This window comes from Mya arenaria, chromosome 4, assembly GCF_026914265.1.
Source record: "Mya arenaria isolate MELC-2E11 chromosome 4, ASM2691426v1".
Taxonomy (NCBI): Eukaryota; Metazoa; Mollusca; class Bivalvia; order Myida; family Myidae; genus Mya; species Mya arenaria.
The window spans coordinates 56,256,240-56,275,357 of record NC_069125.1 but is presented as its reverse complement, the minus strand read 5'-3'; the positions used below and the strand labels follow the sequence as shown (position 1 = coordinate 56,275,357).

General features: G+C 34.9%; 1 protein-coding gene across 2 annotated transcripts; it reads left to right on the top strand.

Moving 5' to 3' along the window:
• Nucleotides 1-3,334: 3,334 nt before the first annotated feature.
• LOC128230218 (uncharacterized) lies at nucleotides 3,335-14,630 on the top strand. Of its 2 annotated transcripts, none has more exons than XM_052942306.1 (4): nucleotides 3,335-4,905; nucleotides 12,896-12,964; nucleotides 13,386-13,475; nucleotides 14,210-14,630. In XM_052942306.1, the coding sequence occupies exons 1-4, from the start codon at nucleotides 3,826-3,828 to the stop codon at nucleotides 14,348-14,350; spliced, it is 1,380 nt and encodes a 459-aa protein (XP_052798266.1). In that variant the 5' UTR covers nucleotides 3,335-3,825; the 3' UTR covers nucleotides 14,351-14,630. The 2 variants fall into 2 exon arrangements, with proteins under 2 accessions (XP_052798266.1, XP_052798267.1); XM_052942307.1 differs by lacking the exon at nucleotides 3,335-4,905 and adding an exon at nucleotides 6,546-7,864.
• Nucleotides 14,631-19,118: the final 4,488 nt, after the last annotated feature.

Sequence of the window (19,118 nt, the reverse complement as noted above, 5' to 3'; positions counted from 1 at the left end):
TCTCGAAATTTGATTTTGATGATGTTTGATGAAAAGCGATGATGAAACCTTATGAAATGCTAAATGAAAAAGGCGACCAAGAGACCAAGGGGTTTTGTAAAAGCGGATAATTAAATATATCTGAATCATTGCATACTATATCGCAAGCAATCCTCTTTTTGTATCTCATGTCGCTTTGTCTAAAACAGTTTTCGAAATAGTTAATGAACACATCTGAAGTACTGTTGTCTTAATAAGGAATACCATAAGCATGTATAACATGAAACCAAACAGAAACATATCCGGCTGAGCCAATATAAGTTTGTATGCAACGAACATTTTTCCATTGTTGTTTTATATTCGAAAATAACTTAATTTATAAATGAAAAATGTGTTTGTTGATGTATGAGGAAAACCTGTTTGATACAAATATTTGGGCACAGCTGCTTCTGCTTAATTTGTTAATTATATCTAGTATAAATAATCGAGGCTCCACACCTTGGAATGAAAGAACCATATATTTTTCATTGCATGAATAGTTGTAATTTTGGAAATTGGTTAACAATGTGAGATGAATATAGATATATGAATAATCTAAACTATTTTTAATGGCACAGGACAAACGCGAAAGACATAGAACACAAAAACAAAAATCACAAACAAGAAAGACGGGACAACAGCACAAAACTATACAAACAGCACAGTGCATATATACTTTATAAAAAAAACTAGGCATGTCAAGTTTAATTGGCTTTTCGGTATCTTGCCTTTAGCCATTTACAAGTGGTTATGGTCAAGACACAAAGGTATATACACAATATGTATGGTAATGCACAATAGTATAATGTTTAAATATAGATGAAACACAATAGTGTTATGTTTAACATAATACGTCTAAACATATTATATTATATAGCTAAATATGTTGTACATGAACAATAAAAGTATTAGGACTCAGCTAAAGGTTGGAGTGTTTCCTGAGTTTCATAGCGTCTGAAGTAAATCTGGCAAACATTGTAAATAACCTGAATTTTTTGCGAGATAGCATTTTTTTTAAACTCAACTAGGCTATGCCAGTTTGATTGTATACATTTTTTTCTGTAAATCTCTGTATATTATTCTGTGTCATAATTCATATTTACCCTCTTTGCTGACAATAATGTAGAATCTACCTCTATCAATTTCGAAATTATGTGACGATAATTTAAAATCGGTACACTTGGTATATCAATTTTACAACATTAATACAATCTGAATATGTCTCGAACTTCAATTCACATTGGAGCATTCTGCAATGTTACATTTTGGGTTGATAAGACAATATATCAAACAATTGTTGTACATACTGATTACTCAATCGTTGCACCAACAACAATAACAATTACCGTTATTGCACAGACGATCAAACTATCGCAACAGCAATTGGTTGCTACAAGATAAAATATTACGTGAAGGCAAAACAAACATACACAAAAGTGAGATAAAAAAAAACTATTAACTACAATTCATATACAAAATGTGATATTGTAAAATCCCGACGATAGTTATTTATCAGTATTAAAATGAAGAAGTATTTCAGATGTTAAGTTTTACATGTATATTAGAAATAAAATAGTTATTACAGTACCATTTTTGCGTTATTTTTATGGGTCGTTTCGTAATTGATAAGGATTAAGAAGATATAGTTATATTAGGAGCTATAGACGGCATTACTAAAGCAAAAGAAATGGTATATAATTAAGGAAAACATTAAAATCATAGGAGATATTTCCATAGCCAATATTATCTAGCAGATAACAGATAAATGAAATCCAGCCAGCTCAGCCTAAACAGCTGCATTTGCAGTCTGGCGGCGACCTCCTAACATTCTTCAAGAGAATCACATGGTGTTAGTTTTGTTTTAGCATCAACATCTACACGACTAGGTGAAACTAAATGATTGTATGACAGTAAGCTAGAAACATGAGGCAGTAGAAATAACTACCTGACCGAACAACAATGTGTTAATTACGTGAATAAAAACTTTGCACTGCAATGCTTAGTTTACATTCTTACACTTTCTGGCAGCATTTGTATGTTTTGCTCATTTGTATCATATGCCTACCAATTTCCCTTTGCCTCAACAGTGAAAATACATCACGCCGTACGTATCAGCACAGTAGCATGTGTTGAGTGCTACCTTTTACAAACTGATAATTATTAAAGTTATGTACAATATAAACTTACTATTTTATTTTTTTGCGATTTATAGACAGTCAAGTTTAGACTGAGTCAAGATTTGGCCTACAAATTAAACACCTTGAAATATCTTGCATCATACTCGTATACATTTTTTCCTTCTGTTTCAGACTTTGTTATATAAATATGAAACAAATTAAAAAAGAACATTTATTGAGAAATGAACAACTCTAACAAATGATGTCATTTATCTTATCGTATTGGGTAAACAGAAAACCATTGCCATGTTTAAGAGCACATTATGAATTATACATGCCACAGCTGGCACAAATCCTTGTCGTGATAGCTTTTAGTATAAGCAGACGTACACGTTGATATCGAAATTGTTAAAAGACTTAATTTAGCAATTTATGTGAAATAATTCAAAGGGTTACGACATTGATAACGAATTATAAAAGCTTTTTTAATAAAAGTTCTTACGATATCCATCATTTCTTATTCAAAACAATAACATTTGGAAAACTATTTTAATGCTTCAGAAAAAACGGTATTCCGCTCGTCCTAAAGGGGTTTTGGCAACAGGGGGGTCGTTAAACTACTGCCATCAATGATTTAGATTTAGTATAACGTTTTATTTGTTATAAAAAGTTGTATTTGTATTAATTTCAATTTGTAACTGAGTGTTTTATTTGTTTTCCTTTTAATTTGCTATTTAAAGTATTGCCGAACATAACAGGCGTTAAAATATGTGCTATAACTTGATAAGATACCCGATAGATTTTAATTAATCTCGAAAATTTTCTTCTTTATTAAAAAGTCATTTTAAAATATGTAAATGAATAGTAAACAAAAGTATCCGATAATGAAAATCTTCCCATGCTCTCACACATAAACCCTACAGACATCATCGTCGAAGGTATTGTGAAAATTGAAACAGATACAAATCTAAATTGAATACGTGGATAGGGTGAAAGATGATTCAGCTATTGAACAAAATAAATGCATTTTTACTACATTATCTAAATCTATCAAAGTCTTATGAAGTAATAGACACATCGCATATATAACAGAAGAAAAATGACAACTGATATTGAATTATCCCACATTATTCATTATTTGCATAATTGTGAACGCTATCCCAAGCCCCGAGGGACGGGCAGGGCAGCTACCCTCTCGCTTTAGTCTCATAACAAACGATTCCTGGAATATCCATGTTCTCTCTAAATGCCTTCATAAAAGTGAATGCTCGCATCAGATCTCCAGCGCGGGATTTTTTCGTTATCTATCAACATTATTGGGTTATACTCTGTTGTCTGTGGATATTTTTTTCTGAAAATATTTTACAAGGATTAATTGTCAGACTGTGACGTTTAAATGGTAAAACTGAAAATCATCTTGCCATTTGCAAATAATGATATATCATTGCAGATATGAAACGCTCAAAGAAAGCAGAGATTGTGCGAATAATAGATTAACAATAATTAGACGAACACGTGCATCTGCAAAACAGTTTTGTTAATAAATAGGTAAGATTAAACTGGAAATATTATTCCACGAGCATTACGACTTAAAACGCTGTGAAGGATCTGTTACATCAAAATATATTTTAAAATAAAATGTGATAAACAAATGAAATTCTAAACAATACGATACATAGTTTCGAAGAAAATGAATCGTGGTCGGAAACTTGGCGACGTTAAACGGATGTCTGTCAACGGTGGGTCAGAAGCGCAGGAGGACACAACATTCTCGTGCCTGGCCCAATTTAACGGTCCCGAGACCGCCCTTGACATTGACCCCGGCGCCGAAAACATTTGTACAAACTTCGCAAACACCGAAATATACCGTCAGTTGCGTCCACTGCTAGTATGCATGAGGCTGTTCGGACTGTTCTTCAGGCGTACGATTGACACCAAGGGCCGCCCGTACATGGAATCTGTGGTGATGTACTGTTTTATAGTGAACTTCTTGAACGTTCTGAATGTGATACGGTCTTTCACTGTGTACAGTTCATCCGACGAGTTTGATAGCGTGATGGTTCAGAAGCTACTGTTCACAATCTGGAGCTCCGAGTGCGCCTTTAAGGGGTTGCTCATGATGTGGAACTGCTACAAGCAGGACGGATTTCCCAAGTTCTTCCTAGAATGGGACGCCGTGTGTGGCAATGTCAAACTCAGCAAAGTATGCATGTTCATGATGAAGAAATACATATTTCTCTCCTTTATCTTCATCGGTGTAAATTCAATTGTTTTCACGTTGACACTTATTTACGTACCCATGTTGGAAACTATCTATTTAGAAGTGGTCTGGAAAAATGCATTGGAATTCAAGAATAATCTGCATTTCAAAATGATACTAACTTTTCTGGCAGTGTTAAATTCATCTTCATCAATGTTTCCGATGTCTTTGTTTGTCGTTCTTTCATTTGCCATCGGCAGAAGACTCAAGAAATACACAGATGAATTAGTGCTTGCAATGTCGTTTGAAGGTTTCACTGAGAAACTAGAGGATTTCAGAATCCGCCATCAAAATTTGTGTAAAATCGTGCACATTTTGGACAGCATTTTTGCACCCATGCTGGCGGCGGTATACATCGCGAACATTCCCATGTTTTGTCTGGTCCTGTACACTATGGTGACCACTCTGGACCTCCACCTGTCCATCCTTCTGATAAACCTTTTCTGGTTGAGTTTCATACTACTGCAGATGACCATCGTGTCGATAACGGCGGCCTGGGTCAATGTACAGGTAAATATGTTCTTTAAATATTATATATGTTTCCTAAAAGTAAACAAATGCTTTTGAAATATGAAATGTGTTTGGTTTTAGGTCAGAATTGAAGGGTTTGTTTTGGCTACCTAATACCAATTATAATTGCAGTCCTAGAATAAAAATAGATAAACAAGCCACAAGAACATGCTATTTTATCGATGTGTTACTGTTAAAAGTCTGGAAAAACACAAACGACTCTCTGTGTGCTTGATGTTGCATCACGTATGGTTTCTCCGTTGCAAATAACAAGCGGAATTTTGCTGAATGCGATTTAAAATGTGATTTTTTTTCGGCAAACACTCAAGTTAATCGTCATACATTTTTAAATAAATCAAATACGAATTATGAAATAACTGCTATAAATATGATAAGATATTTAGAAGACAATGTACTATTATTTGTTGTTGTTGTTGTTGTTGTTGTTTTCGCAAAAAAAAAAAAACCCTGGACTCTTTATTGCAACAGATCACAGTAAAATGTCTCATTATTTGCTTTTAGGCGATTTATAGACATTTATCAGTGAAAACATTTTTTTTTCTAACCTTGAAATAATTTTTTTATATTTTCCCCTGTTTGAAATTTAAACCCGTTCAGCTATTCAATTCAAATATCTGCGCGCACAGGACTGGGTCACAATATCAACGACCGATAACGTCACGTGCGCATACAATATTGCGCGTCTTTCTAATAAAATGCAATTAATTGCCCTTAAATACCAATTTTAAGCATATAATAAAAAGAAAAAGAAATCTTTGTAAGATTTCAATATATTTCACCCCGTGAACACCCAAAATGAATATTTCACTTATGAAATAAAATGGTGCAGTTTTATCCGATGGAAACTGATATTAAAGATTTTTTTCATAAATCGTTACAAAATGCCGTAACTTTTGGAATTCTCTCACATTTATAGCAAAATTTATGAAATATTTTGACATCAACGTGTTTGTTTGATAATTCTTAAAGCCGTCACGACAAGGACCTGTGCCAGCTACGCCATCTTTAATTCATAATGTGCTCCTAAACACGGCGTTTCATTGTAAGATCGCAATATACTTTACCTCATGAACAGCCAAATTGAATATTTCACTTCTGAGATAAATAACTTTTGGAGCTCACTCAGTGTAATTTATTTCGATTCGGTCTTAAACTTAAAAAGACAATTATGCTGTTTCACATACCCTATCAATATTAAAAGAAATATGTATTAAAATATTACAATTCATAATATTTTTCATTAAGAGTTTTTCTATTCAGTTGGTATTTTTGCAAAAAGATTTTCAAATGATTGTCTATTTTATTCCGTGTTATGTAACAAGAACCTTATATAATATAATTATAATATTATGGAAACTCTTTCACTAGGTCTACATGAAAACCATTATGGACTTCATTAACGTCTCCGGTAATGTTCTATTCATAAACGGGGCTGCCTATTTCGATCTAATCAATATTAGTTGTCCTAAGAGTGAAACGATATTCTGTTTCATAATTGTCATGTAAATGGAAATAATTAACAATCATAGGGGAATTGTTTAATCGCCAGAGTGACCATGCATCGAGCTAGTGTGCCATTGGTGGATGAATGCCAAAGAAATCATACTTGGGTGAAGGGACACTAGCATGATACGTGCTGCCTCGATATATCAGCGTGTACCTGTTCGAGACAAATTATTACGCGTAATGAGGAGGAAATATTGAACGTTGTTAATACTCGTCTATTCATACAGATTTACGATACATTACTTGGCAGTTATGATCCATGTTTTCATGAAATAGGAGTAAAAATGGTTACATAGTGATTAAATAAATGTTTTAATATCGCAGAAAAGTTAGAACATAAGCGCGAATTTCTGTTTTGAAAATGGCGCGTAACAGAAAGCTTTCGGATTCAACACCAAGGAAATGTGCGCGGGCTGTGTTCGACTCGAACTGTGACATCACGATTCCCGCTTGCCAACACGGGGCGGACGTGAATCTAGTAGAGTCTGGTCAACCACCATCCGATGATTATTCTCAAACAGCGATTTACCGACAACTCCGACCATTGCTCTTGTGCATGAAAATATTTGGCTTATACTTCTTCAGATCTAGAAAGGAGAATGGCAAATTTTACACGGAGGGGACCTTTGTTTACTGTTTATTTGTAAATGTATTGGCTGTGTTAAATGTTGTAAGGTCTTTCACAGTGTTTCGAATGAAGGACGAGTTTGACAATGTCCTTTTCCAGAAGCTTCTTTTCGCGATATGGAGCACTGAATGCGCCTTCAAAACAGCATTACTTCTATGGAATTGTTACAAAAACAACGGCTTACCAAAATTCTTCAGACAATGGGCAACAGTGTGCAATAATGCAAATATTAGTAAAGTGTGCTTGTATATGATGATGAAATACATAGTCTTATCATTTCTTTTCATTTTTGTCAACTCCGTAATATTTACATTGATTCTAGTGTATGTTCCCGTACTCCGGCATATTTACTTGGAAGTGGTATGGAGGAACGCAGCGGACTATGAGAACGTTGTATTCTTTCAAGCAATACTCAGCTTTCTAGGTGTTCTAAATTCTTCCGCCTCGATATTTCCTGCTTCATTGTTTGTTATCCTTTCATTTGCCGTTGGAAAACGATTAAAGAAATTCTCTTGCAAACTCGAAAAAGCCATCGAAAGTGACGTCTTTCACGCACAAATTGAGGACTTTCGTATCGCTTACGAAGACTTGACCGGACTTGTGGAAACACTGGATGAGATCTTCTCACCTCTGTTGGCTGTAGTGTATTTTGCCAACATTCCAATGTTTTGTCTAGTTCTGTACACCACGCTAAGCTCCATCGATATTCACCTTTCCATTGTGCTAATAAACCTTTTCTGGCTGAGCTTTATTTTACTCCAGATGACACTGGTCTCTGTGACGGCAGCTTGGATAAACGTCATGGTTTGTATATAGATATCCATAAGATACACTTTACACAAGCCATTTCGTGTAAATATGGGTTATTTTTTGTAATCTATACTAGAAATACAATTTTGGACTTTGGACTTGCATGTTACAAACCCACATACTAAACTTTCCCGACAAAGAAACTACATTTTCGAGAATACGTACTTATTTTTTTTAAGATTAAGAAATTGTGAAGATCGAAGAATATAATAAAGCCTTTACATGCAAATGTTTAAAACCATTACCCCGGTTCCTTGGTGTGTAACGGCAGACATTATTACCTATTTAATTTAATGTGAACGGAAGCCACTTTAAGATTTATGTTTTTCAATACTAGTATTATAATACATTAAGATTTATATTAAACGTATTCATGGTGATAATGCTGATAATTCTTTGAACACTAGTCGGGTCCAATCATTAATGCGGGTTTTATTGAAACAATAAAATAAACAACAGATTTTTTTCATTTTCTACCACTGCAAGACACTAGTATATTACTACTTCCTCTGCTTAGGACAGAACAGAACAGAACAAAGTTTATTTTGTAAAAGTCGATTCACACAATAAGGATAATGATATAAGTCAAAGATGACCCTTGATCATTGACAAATTGAATATTCTGCATATATACATGGCGATCGGTTATAAAATGATTGAAAGACTGAAAAAGAAAGAAAAAAAGGAAATATAAAGCATAATCAACGAAGTACATTTAAATATGCAATTCTTTGAAAAAAGTGAAATTAACAATATGACAAGTAAGGGAACAACAATTAGTGTAACAGTTGTGCATTTCTATTTTTCAATTCCAAAGCCTTGTACACAAAGATGGATACGTTACGTAGTATATGTTTGTTTGCTGACTGTAAAAGTTCGATAGCTTTTAACATAGAGGGTCCTCGACGATAATATCTAGGTTTGTAATTATTTCTTATCTCAACATAGATCTGGCATTCAAAAATAAAATGGAACTCGTCTTCAAGTACATTGCATATAGGACACAGCCGTTCATTCAAAGGAGTTATATTCAATCTACCCACTTCTACATTCAATCTATGTGCGCTCAATCTTAATTTCCTTAGTGCAATTCTATATTTTGAAATATTAACGCAGTTCAAATAGGGTTGGAAATTAGAATCAACGAAAGTACTGTAAAACTTGCTTTTGAAGAGTCATAGATCCTACTTTAAGGGTTTAAATTAAAACATCTCTGACACGTTGTTGGGATATCATTGACACCCTGGCCCCAATTTCTCGAAACTTCTTAAGTCCCTTATAACAGGATTTAGCTAATCCCACTATTTTTCTTTGTCTATAATTGGCATAATATAAACATCATTTAGAGTTATTCAACCTTAAATAGGAACCTCTTTTATGGATATCACAAATAACCATATTTCATTTACCAAAATCACATTTTAGTATGTGTTTTGACTATTTGAAATAAGCTACTTAAGCCTGTTAAGCTTAAGAAGTTTCGAGAAATCGGGGCCTGGTTTAGCCAAACATGATAATAACCTAAATCTGTAAGAATCTTTCTGATACTCATTGCCCAACTTGTAGATCGTGGACGGGTTGTTATATCTTGCAATATTATTTTATTACCCATGATAAGATATTTGTGTGCTTGCGAATTTATTACTTTAAACCAAAACCGCACCATATTAATTATACTACATTAATCAATATCAAGTCTACCAGTCTCAAAGTCGTTTTGTGTATAGCACATATTTAACCCATACAATAGTATAGGTTTAGTTAGTTTATCAAAGAGCTCTAAATTATAACCTGGTGTAATTTTTGTAAATATATTTAGATATTTTTTTAAACGGAAAATTGCTTTTTTCGCTTGTCCAGCGAGTGTTGTTGATGCTTGCAGAAAAGAACCACCTGTTGTAAATACTACGCCGAGATACGTAAAATGGCTGACTATATCTAAGATATAAGCATCATAATAGAAACGTAAATTAGCAGTAATTCTTCCATCTTTTCCGAAGATTAAAACTTTTGTTTTGTCAATGTTGACCTTTAATTTCCATCTAAATACTAACTGAGTATATTTAAATTTGATTGTAACTCTTCACCTGATTCCGTAAATATGACTATGTCGTCAGCGTACATTAGCAGGAAAAAAAATAACATGTCTGTACCAATGCCTTTAGCACTTTGTAAATATAAAACCTCTTCTTAATCATTGATATACATTGAAAATAGAAACAGTGAGAGGCATTCACCTTGCCGTACGCCTAAACAGCTTTCAAAAATATTACCAAGCTCACAGTTGAGAGATTCCGAGTCTATATATTTTAAACCGAAGATTTTCTCTTACACTATAATCAAAGGCTTTGGAAAAGTCAACAAATACATAACATAGCTTTTTGTTTTGGCTTCTAATATGATTAATCAACCCATGCAGGGCAAAATGTTATCAGTGGTTCCCATTTTTGCCTTAAACCCTTAAACACAGCCTGCGATTAAATGTATACATGATAAAATTCTGCCCATTGTGATAGCCTCTCATTAATCAAACTCGTGAACAGTTTTCCCACAACAATATACCCCTATGTCCATTCTTCAGGACAATAACCAAACTGTAATACTTTATTAAATAATTTAAATAAATACGGTGATAAAACTTGCTTTCCATAAATAAAAAAAAAAAATATTCTAAAATAAATCAGGCCCTGCACTTTTGCTAAGTTTAGCTTTAAGATTACTTTATTAAGATCTTGTAAAGTAAATGGTTCTTCCAGTTCAGAAAACATTGAATATAACTCATTATCTACCAAGCTATTATAATATAAAACATCGTCGTCTGCTTGAAAAAAACGCAACTTCTGGGTTGTATGTTGCCTTAAAGTACACAGTAAACGAGTTAATTGATATATCTTTGAGAGATTTAGATCCCCTTCGGTCAAAGTGTTAACCATATCGATGTTGAAAAGTGCCTTGCAGGTCTTTACATACTATTGTGTTCTAAACTAAACTTTCAAAGCAGTTGCGGCCCTTGTCGTGCAACCATTGTTATGGTCTATTAAACGAATGTCTAATAACAAATCATTGTCGACAACCACGGTACTTCTTCCGTTACACTTTATGCATACCGTGATAAAATTAACTGACAAAATCTCGTTTATAGGAATATGCATGAGGCAAGGGAGGTAACTATTCAAAGTGGTTGGTGATCAGGCAATGATAACGTCTTAGCAAAGTTTGGATTTTAAGAAAAGTGGGATAGAAACTAGATTACATGAGTGAATATAAGCCCCATGAATACATAACACGGCAGAAGTTAGGTTTTCAGGCCACAGAATACATTTTTAATACTTTGAAAGTGTTTATTTTTACATTGTCTTACCAGAGCTATTAATTTTTGTGCTTATAAATGCGAAATCGAAATGTCAAAGCGGCGACATGTATTAATCTCAGACCAAAATTGTTGACATCATTTCTAGTTTGCTTTCAATTATTTTTATTTACCTTTTTTGCAGATTTTTTCATAAAATATGCAGTCATAAAATCGGCTTTTTTTAAAGTTTATTTCCCAGTAGCAGTCAAATCGAACAAAGATAGACTATAAAGTTTCATCTTTCGCATATTTCGCACTGTGACATTTTTTGATGCCATCTTATTCATACATTGTTGTTTAATTGAGCATTTGACACCATTTCTATATATTTTTCATGAACAAATTTCAATCCACTGATATGCGCGTCCGGTGAAATGTTCAAGTGGACACGAATCTGACGCGGATCAGATGTGCAAACGGGCGCGGGCACATACAATACAACCAAATATTAATCAGTTAAACGACGTACTCGGACAGCAGATATCGTACACATGATCATATCTGGTATGTGTGAACTTAGAGATGACTATGAGTTCCTGTCATCTGATTTGTTCGCATCTTTCGAATATCCTTTTGAGGATAATTGATGGTTTCAGTGTAGGAATGCAGTATCTTTAACTGATTGAGCACCTAAAACCTATATTTCACGAGTGGCAACGAGTGAAATATTTACTTATTTGATGTTTTCAAATTATCCTCAATATAAATTGTTTTCTTATAAATGTTCTATTTAAAAACAGACACACACACACATTAAATAGGATGACACTAGTTTCCTTCGAAACAAACGAAAATAAAATAAACAAGTAAAGGTTCACCGCTAATAATAAGTCAATCACTTGAGTTTTAATACTACGCATTGCGAGACAGTGATGTTTCAACCTCCGATTATTTTCCGAAAAGTGCAGTACATAAGTCACGGGGGCATCAATCATTTTATGAAACGACGTGAAATTGGGAAAATAAACAGTTGCATGTGTTGAAATGATATTCGGATTAATTATTTTAATACATAAAACAAAGGCACACAATTAAACGGAAAAACTATTATCAGAATTTCATTTTGTATATCTCAATGCAATTACGATACATACACATATAATACATACAGATAGCAACATAACTGATATCGATCTCACAGTTGTTTCCCAATGGCAATTTTGACAGGAAACCGTGTCAAATTACGAGTCTACAAATAAATTATATAAAATTGTACCTTGTATGATATTCTGCTCCATGATAAATGACCTAGCTTTTGTTTGCCGAATTTGGCGTTTGGCGTCAGTTATGATTTGGTCTGGCGCCACTATATCCGTTCAACATCGGCTCATCTGTTTGGCCTCAATATCAGGCTATGAGGTTTCATAGGTCACACGAGTCCATTTAGGATACTTCGGCATAACTACAAGTAAAATTATACATGGTCTGTTTTATCCTGGTGATTTAAGGAAATAAAGCATTAGCTGTTTAAAGTGCACCTGCCGCCGTTGCACATTTACACTGTTTGACTTCCTATTTGCTGTTACTGGCGCACTCGCCACTGGGGCATATCTAGGCAATGTGACACACACATCTTCGAACTGTGGCTCAAAAGTTTTTATTTGCTGTTCTATGCGCACTAAGCAATGTGGCCCATACAAATATGATTCGACAGTTCTTATTTGCTGTTTCAGGCACACTCGCCACTGGAGCATATCTACACCATCCGGTTCTCTGGGTCATCCAACGACACCCAGCTACAGGTAAACGGGTATTAAGAAATAGATGGCGTGCTTTGTTTCTTAAAACCATTTCAAGGTTTTAGGAGTTGGATGCGAAATAAGTGCTCTCCTTTGTGTTCGCGTAATATTAAACCGAACACCTTTCAATGTTTCCAGATCGTATTGGCGAATTGCATTATACATTTGTCTTATTACAGTGTAAATTAAACTCATATTATTAAATGAAAATATATGTATACGTAGAAAACAAATAAATGACTTGTAAACAGCATTCCATAAGCACCGTCGTTACAATATTGTTGTGCATGTACCGAGATGATTTACAAAGATGACGAGTTATAAGCAATATCTCTTTACATTTATCAAAAGTTGTTTCGTCGTGACAATATGTCAATACTTCAACCACACGACAAAGTCGGTACAAAGTTTATTGCTGTTACAGATGTTCATGTTCCTGAATCGACTGACGGGGACGCAGGTTGGGCTGTCCGCCATGAAACTGTTCGTCGTCGACAAACCTACCATACTCACAGTAAGTAGATCTGCCGAGAAAAAAATTGGGCTGCAGATTTCTTTTCTGTATTATATGTTTTAAATATGATTTTATCAGTCAGTATGTTTCCAGGCAGTACAATTGGATTTTCATGTTTTGTTAGAGACAATAATGTACATAAAGGTAAAAAATCTTTATATATCTTTATATATACAAACAGATATATGAGTATGTTCACGTAACTGGGTTTACGTTCTTTTTAACAGTATCGAAATGTTGAGGTATTCCATTATTCCAAGAAGATACAGCTAAATCTGAAAAAAGTAATTTGGGTTCTTATCATATATAATCTGTCTGGTATGATCATCGAGGTAAGTATTGATCCCTGGTAGCTTTTATTTAAATAATATAATGTTCGCTGCAGGCTATAGCTCTTAGAAGACATTATGATGATAAATTACTATCTTTGTTTATACCTTTCCATCCCTGCTGATTCCATTTTGAGCCTTGAGGCATTCACCTTTTGCACACAGTTACGCTTTGTTTCACCTACCTGTCAGGTACTTCATCAGAAATGCTGAAAACCATATTTTATAAATTTGAATTGCAGGCATATAACGTCAATTGTTACTGCAGTTACTTACAAAATTGTTGAGTGTTATCTGTTATAAGATGCTTTTGTTGTTGCTTTTATGCCGTCTTTGCTTTTAATATGTGCAAGCAATTATTCAGTAAATATTACACTAATGTCCCCAATTGCATTCCCTTTTCAGATTGCCGGTATGATGATCACGTATTTCGTACTGTTGATACAATTCAAAATGCCTGTGGACACGAACTGCGCATGTCACGTGAATGGAACCATCGTCATGGACAACAGCACGTTGCTCATCTCACAGATGTCGAACACGTGATATACCCGTGACAACAGATGCAACGTTATGTTAAGTTTGTGATATAATAAGTCAAGGACTGTTTTAATTTATACAGTACTCTTGTATACATCAGACTCTAGCGGCTGGGTTTTGTCGTAATATTTGTTTTTGTTTATTGTCTTTTAACAAGGATGGATCCAGTTATATTCAAAAATCTGTCGACAGTGGATGGTGAACATTGTTATGTAAACTATGCCGTGTTTAGCAACAACAATCATTTGTAAGAAGATGTTGTACTGAATGTACTGAATTTAATTAACTCATGATTCTTATTATATATATTTAGCATACAGTTTAAACTTATTCTCTCGAAAAGACGAAATTTAAAATTGCATTTTAACTGCACGATAAGACCTAGAAATTTGTGTTCTTATCGTATGAATCGAATACCACATACAACTAAATGGTTAAACCCAACCGCAAATTATTGCAATATAATGGCATCGAGTACATGTGTGACGAGACCACAATATCCATATATTTGAACAAACAACGAATGCAATAATCTGCTTGGGATTCCACATTGAAATGGTGAGGAGTGAACCCCTTTGTCGGAAACAATATTTTACACTTTCCCAAACAGTTTTCTAAAGTCGAAATACTTTTTAATTGTCTTAGGAACTAAATGCATCAATATTTGTATTTTTTGAACATAACCTTGTTTTAAGGGGACTAATGATAACGACGCGAGAAACACAGAATGTCACAAGAAACCAATGAAAACTACAGGGACAAGCCTAGTAGTCGAAACATTAAATCAAACCCCTGTTGAGACACACAAATTAAGGGCGCAAATGACAGTGAACAAGAGAGACAAACATACAAAACCACAAACAAACAAAGGTGTTTAGGTTACCGCCTTGTCATAGTCTGTGACAAAGACTGAAGGCTAAAGGTCTTTTTAGTACTTAGCCTCACAAATAATAGACTTCACAATGTCACAATCACAATCACAATGTCTGATTCTCCCGTTAGACATCCTGTATAACTCCGTGGACTACTCGGTGCCTGAAACACTTGTTACTTAAAACAAAACCATATTGACCTCAGAACTATTAAACATCTTTCAAAAAGTTTAAATTGTAAAACAAGTAACATCTATTTAAGATTTAAAAGTAAAATTGCAGAGAGGGAAATGAAACTAATCTCGGCCATCCAAACTCGGTAATTCGAGAGCAAAACAAGATGCATTTAATGTATAAAGCTGTAAAAGAAGTCGTCTGTTTGTGTTCAGCGACGCCATTAACAGAACAACATAGAAACTTCTGCGTACATCGACCTGGGCCTCTCTCAATTCTTCTCATTTACTTAATGAACCGATTGACAGCGGAACATCGCTGTGAACCATGGGGAAATAAATTGGGACAAGCGTCGTCGAATTGGAACGTTATCAATTTCATTTGAAATGGTTTAAAAAAAATTAATCCCGATACACAATCTACATACAGCTCGGTAACGATTTTCAGAGACGTCTTCAATGTTGGTAACAAGTCTAAGAGGAATTGTTTTATCACAGCTCATCGTTGTCTACGAGCTCACGCATCAATGTTCATCACGTTTACGACACATCCTTTTTGGTTTTCAAAGCCCACACCGGACGACAATGCTAACTCGTCTTAGGACTGAACAGTCCTCGAAACTCAGCTTTTCCCTTTTTAATGTTAATAGTACCTTAATAATTCATCCTTAAATAATAGACGCACATTACATTCGCGATTTTTCACCAATCCATGCACACCAAACCTTGTTTCATCTGCAAGAACGGGATCATAAGTGCGCCAATTTATTCGGACAAGCGAGGTCGAACTGAAAGGAAACAATTTGCAAATTTAAATCCTGACTAATGGTCATTATACCTAGAAGTAACACTACTGCAGTATTCATGAATACGTTCATATCTTGCTATTTCAAAAAGATGCTTCGGTTGTCACGATTCTGCCACTGAAATAATACATAAGCTCACAAATAAATGAGTATCAATGTACGCGTTTTTCCTATACTTTTACGTATATAATCAATTGGAGACAAATATGAAAACATAACCGCTGTAAACCCATGGTGGAATCCCAATGGCATTCAAGTAAATCGTTTATGATAATAAACTGTGTCAGAACACTAATAAGGTAATTTGTGTGTTGTTGTTTATTGTGTCTGCGATCCCATTTTCTCCAATATTCTTCTAAACATTGCTTTTGTGAGAATTTGGGGTCTGGCGTCGGAGTTGATTCTGTCTGGCTCTCCTATACGGCGTTTGAGCAGGCTAATGTAACTGCTAAGACAATGCTCCAGATTGTATGTTTCCAATCAGATCTGTCTTAGTTATGTAAAGAAATTGTTCTGTTTTTTTTTGTAACAAAAACAGACTTCTGACATTTCTGTCCTAGTTGTAATAATTTCCATTCAAGAGACCACATACAAACACACATTTTCTACGGCTACCGATGAGTTTAAGAGAAATATATGACCATTAAAGATGTTTATAGTTGATACAGCATGTCAGGCTACAAGTTGTATATTACCAACGGAATATTTTCTCAACGTTCACAGAGGTTCGACACACAACATTGACTTTTCCATACATAGTTTTAATTTCTCCACGAACACAGAGGATCAACACACAACATTTACTCATACATATAAACTTCTCAATTCTGACGCACTCTCTGTTGGAGCACATCTACACCGTCCGTTGGCCATACGAGCACATCATCTTCACCATCCGTTCGCCATTGGAACACATCATCTTCACCATCCGTTCGCCATTGGAACACATCATCTTGACCATCCGTTCGCTATTGGAACACATCATCTTCACCATCCGTTCGCTATTGGAACACATCATCTTGACCATCCGTTCGCCATTGGAACACATCATTTTCACCATCCGTTCGCTATTGGAACACATCATCTTCACCATCCGTTCGCCATTGGAACACATCATCTTGATCATCCGGTCACCTTGGAACACATTATCTTGACCACCCAGTCACCATTGGAACACATTAACTTCACCATCCGTTCGGAATTGTAACGAATTATCTTGACCATCCGTTCGCAATTGGAACAGATTATCTTGACCATCCGATCACAATTGGAGCACATCATCTTGACCATCCGTTCGCCATTGGAACACATTATTTTGACCATCCGTTCGCAATTGGAACACATTATCGTGACCATCCGATCACAATTGGAGCACATCATCTTGACCATCCGTTCGCCATTGGAACACATTATCTTGACCATCCGGTCACATTGGAACACATTATCTTGACCATACGTTCGCCGTGGAGCACATTATCTTTACCATCCGGTCGCCGTTGACGCACATCTTCTCCACATCTATTTTCTCGAATAACCAACGACACAATCCAAAGCTCTCAGCTCCTCGCAAACACCCGACGTCGGTACCTCTTCACTCGACACGGGATTCTGGTCATGAATTGACCGACCAAAATGTGCAAGGGTACACTGTAGGTTAATTAAAAAAAATATATTTGAATAACTAAAATACCCTTAACAAACATATTTAAAAAAATAACTGCTTTTAAACCGATCAAAAACAACATCGGTATCGGATCGATAAAGGACCGATATCCTTACGATTGTCGGAAAAAGATCTTCTTGAACTTATTTATTACCTCCATTGATTTTAAAATTGATTTTATGTTCATTTGTTTGAAACTTTCAATTAAAAGTCTCGAAAATGATTTAATTAATATCATCAAACATTAAAACTCTATATAAGTTGCTTTTTTAAACGTTTTATGTAGTTAATCTTATCGAAGTTTTAGCTTCTTACCTGCATTAATGCGTCTGGCACAGCGCATAAAGTGTGTAATTGCTAAATAGTGAAAAGGTTGATATAAATATAACTATTATGTGAAACCAAAAATTGTCTGAAAGAATGTCGAACCGATTGATCTTGGTCGTTATTGTGACGTCGCCTCGACCTCGTGTTTTGACGTTAAAACACTTCCAAAAACCCACGTCGGAGTCCGACGTCGATGCGACGTCAGATGTTTGCTGTTATGTATAGATTTACTACAAGTCGTACTTTTTTCCTTTACGCGATGGTAAACGAGATATAGGTTTTATACACATACGATTGTACCGCATTTCTATAAGCTTGGTTACCAATATCAAAAACAAGATGGTCAATAATAATTGGTTTCCAGAAATTACGACACAGAAATTTCCGCCTTTAACACAATTGAATACTTCGTGGATTTTCTCGTGTTATCATTGAATAAATACATGTTCCTGGACATTGGACTGTCCGCCATTTAACAAAACAAACATAAACAATTGTAAACAAATATACCTTCGGTTACTACTCACTAGACTGTTGTAATTGTCGTTATGTATTATGTGTGTACTCTGTTTTCTGTTTATTTGCTATAGGTGTTTGCTAGGACTGCCTCGCATAGGTTAGATTGAAGAACTCACATGCTGAGGTACGAATACGGCAAGTCTGTGTGTTGAATCTGAGACCTACTGCTTGCAAGCCATGTGCTCTGCCTACTAAACTGACCGACCGTGATTACTCGCAAACTCTATGACCTATGAGGCCTCTACCGTGACTTTAACCAATAAAAACAGAAAATTGCTTTCGATTTTTTATTCATTAGTTTAAAGCTGCACTCTCACAGATTTACCGTTTTTACATTTTTTTTATATTTTTTTTGTCTTGGAAAGAGCAAATCTTTAAGTAAATATCTGCAAACCAATGATATATGATTGCTGA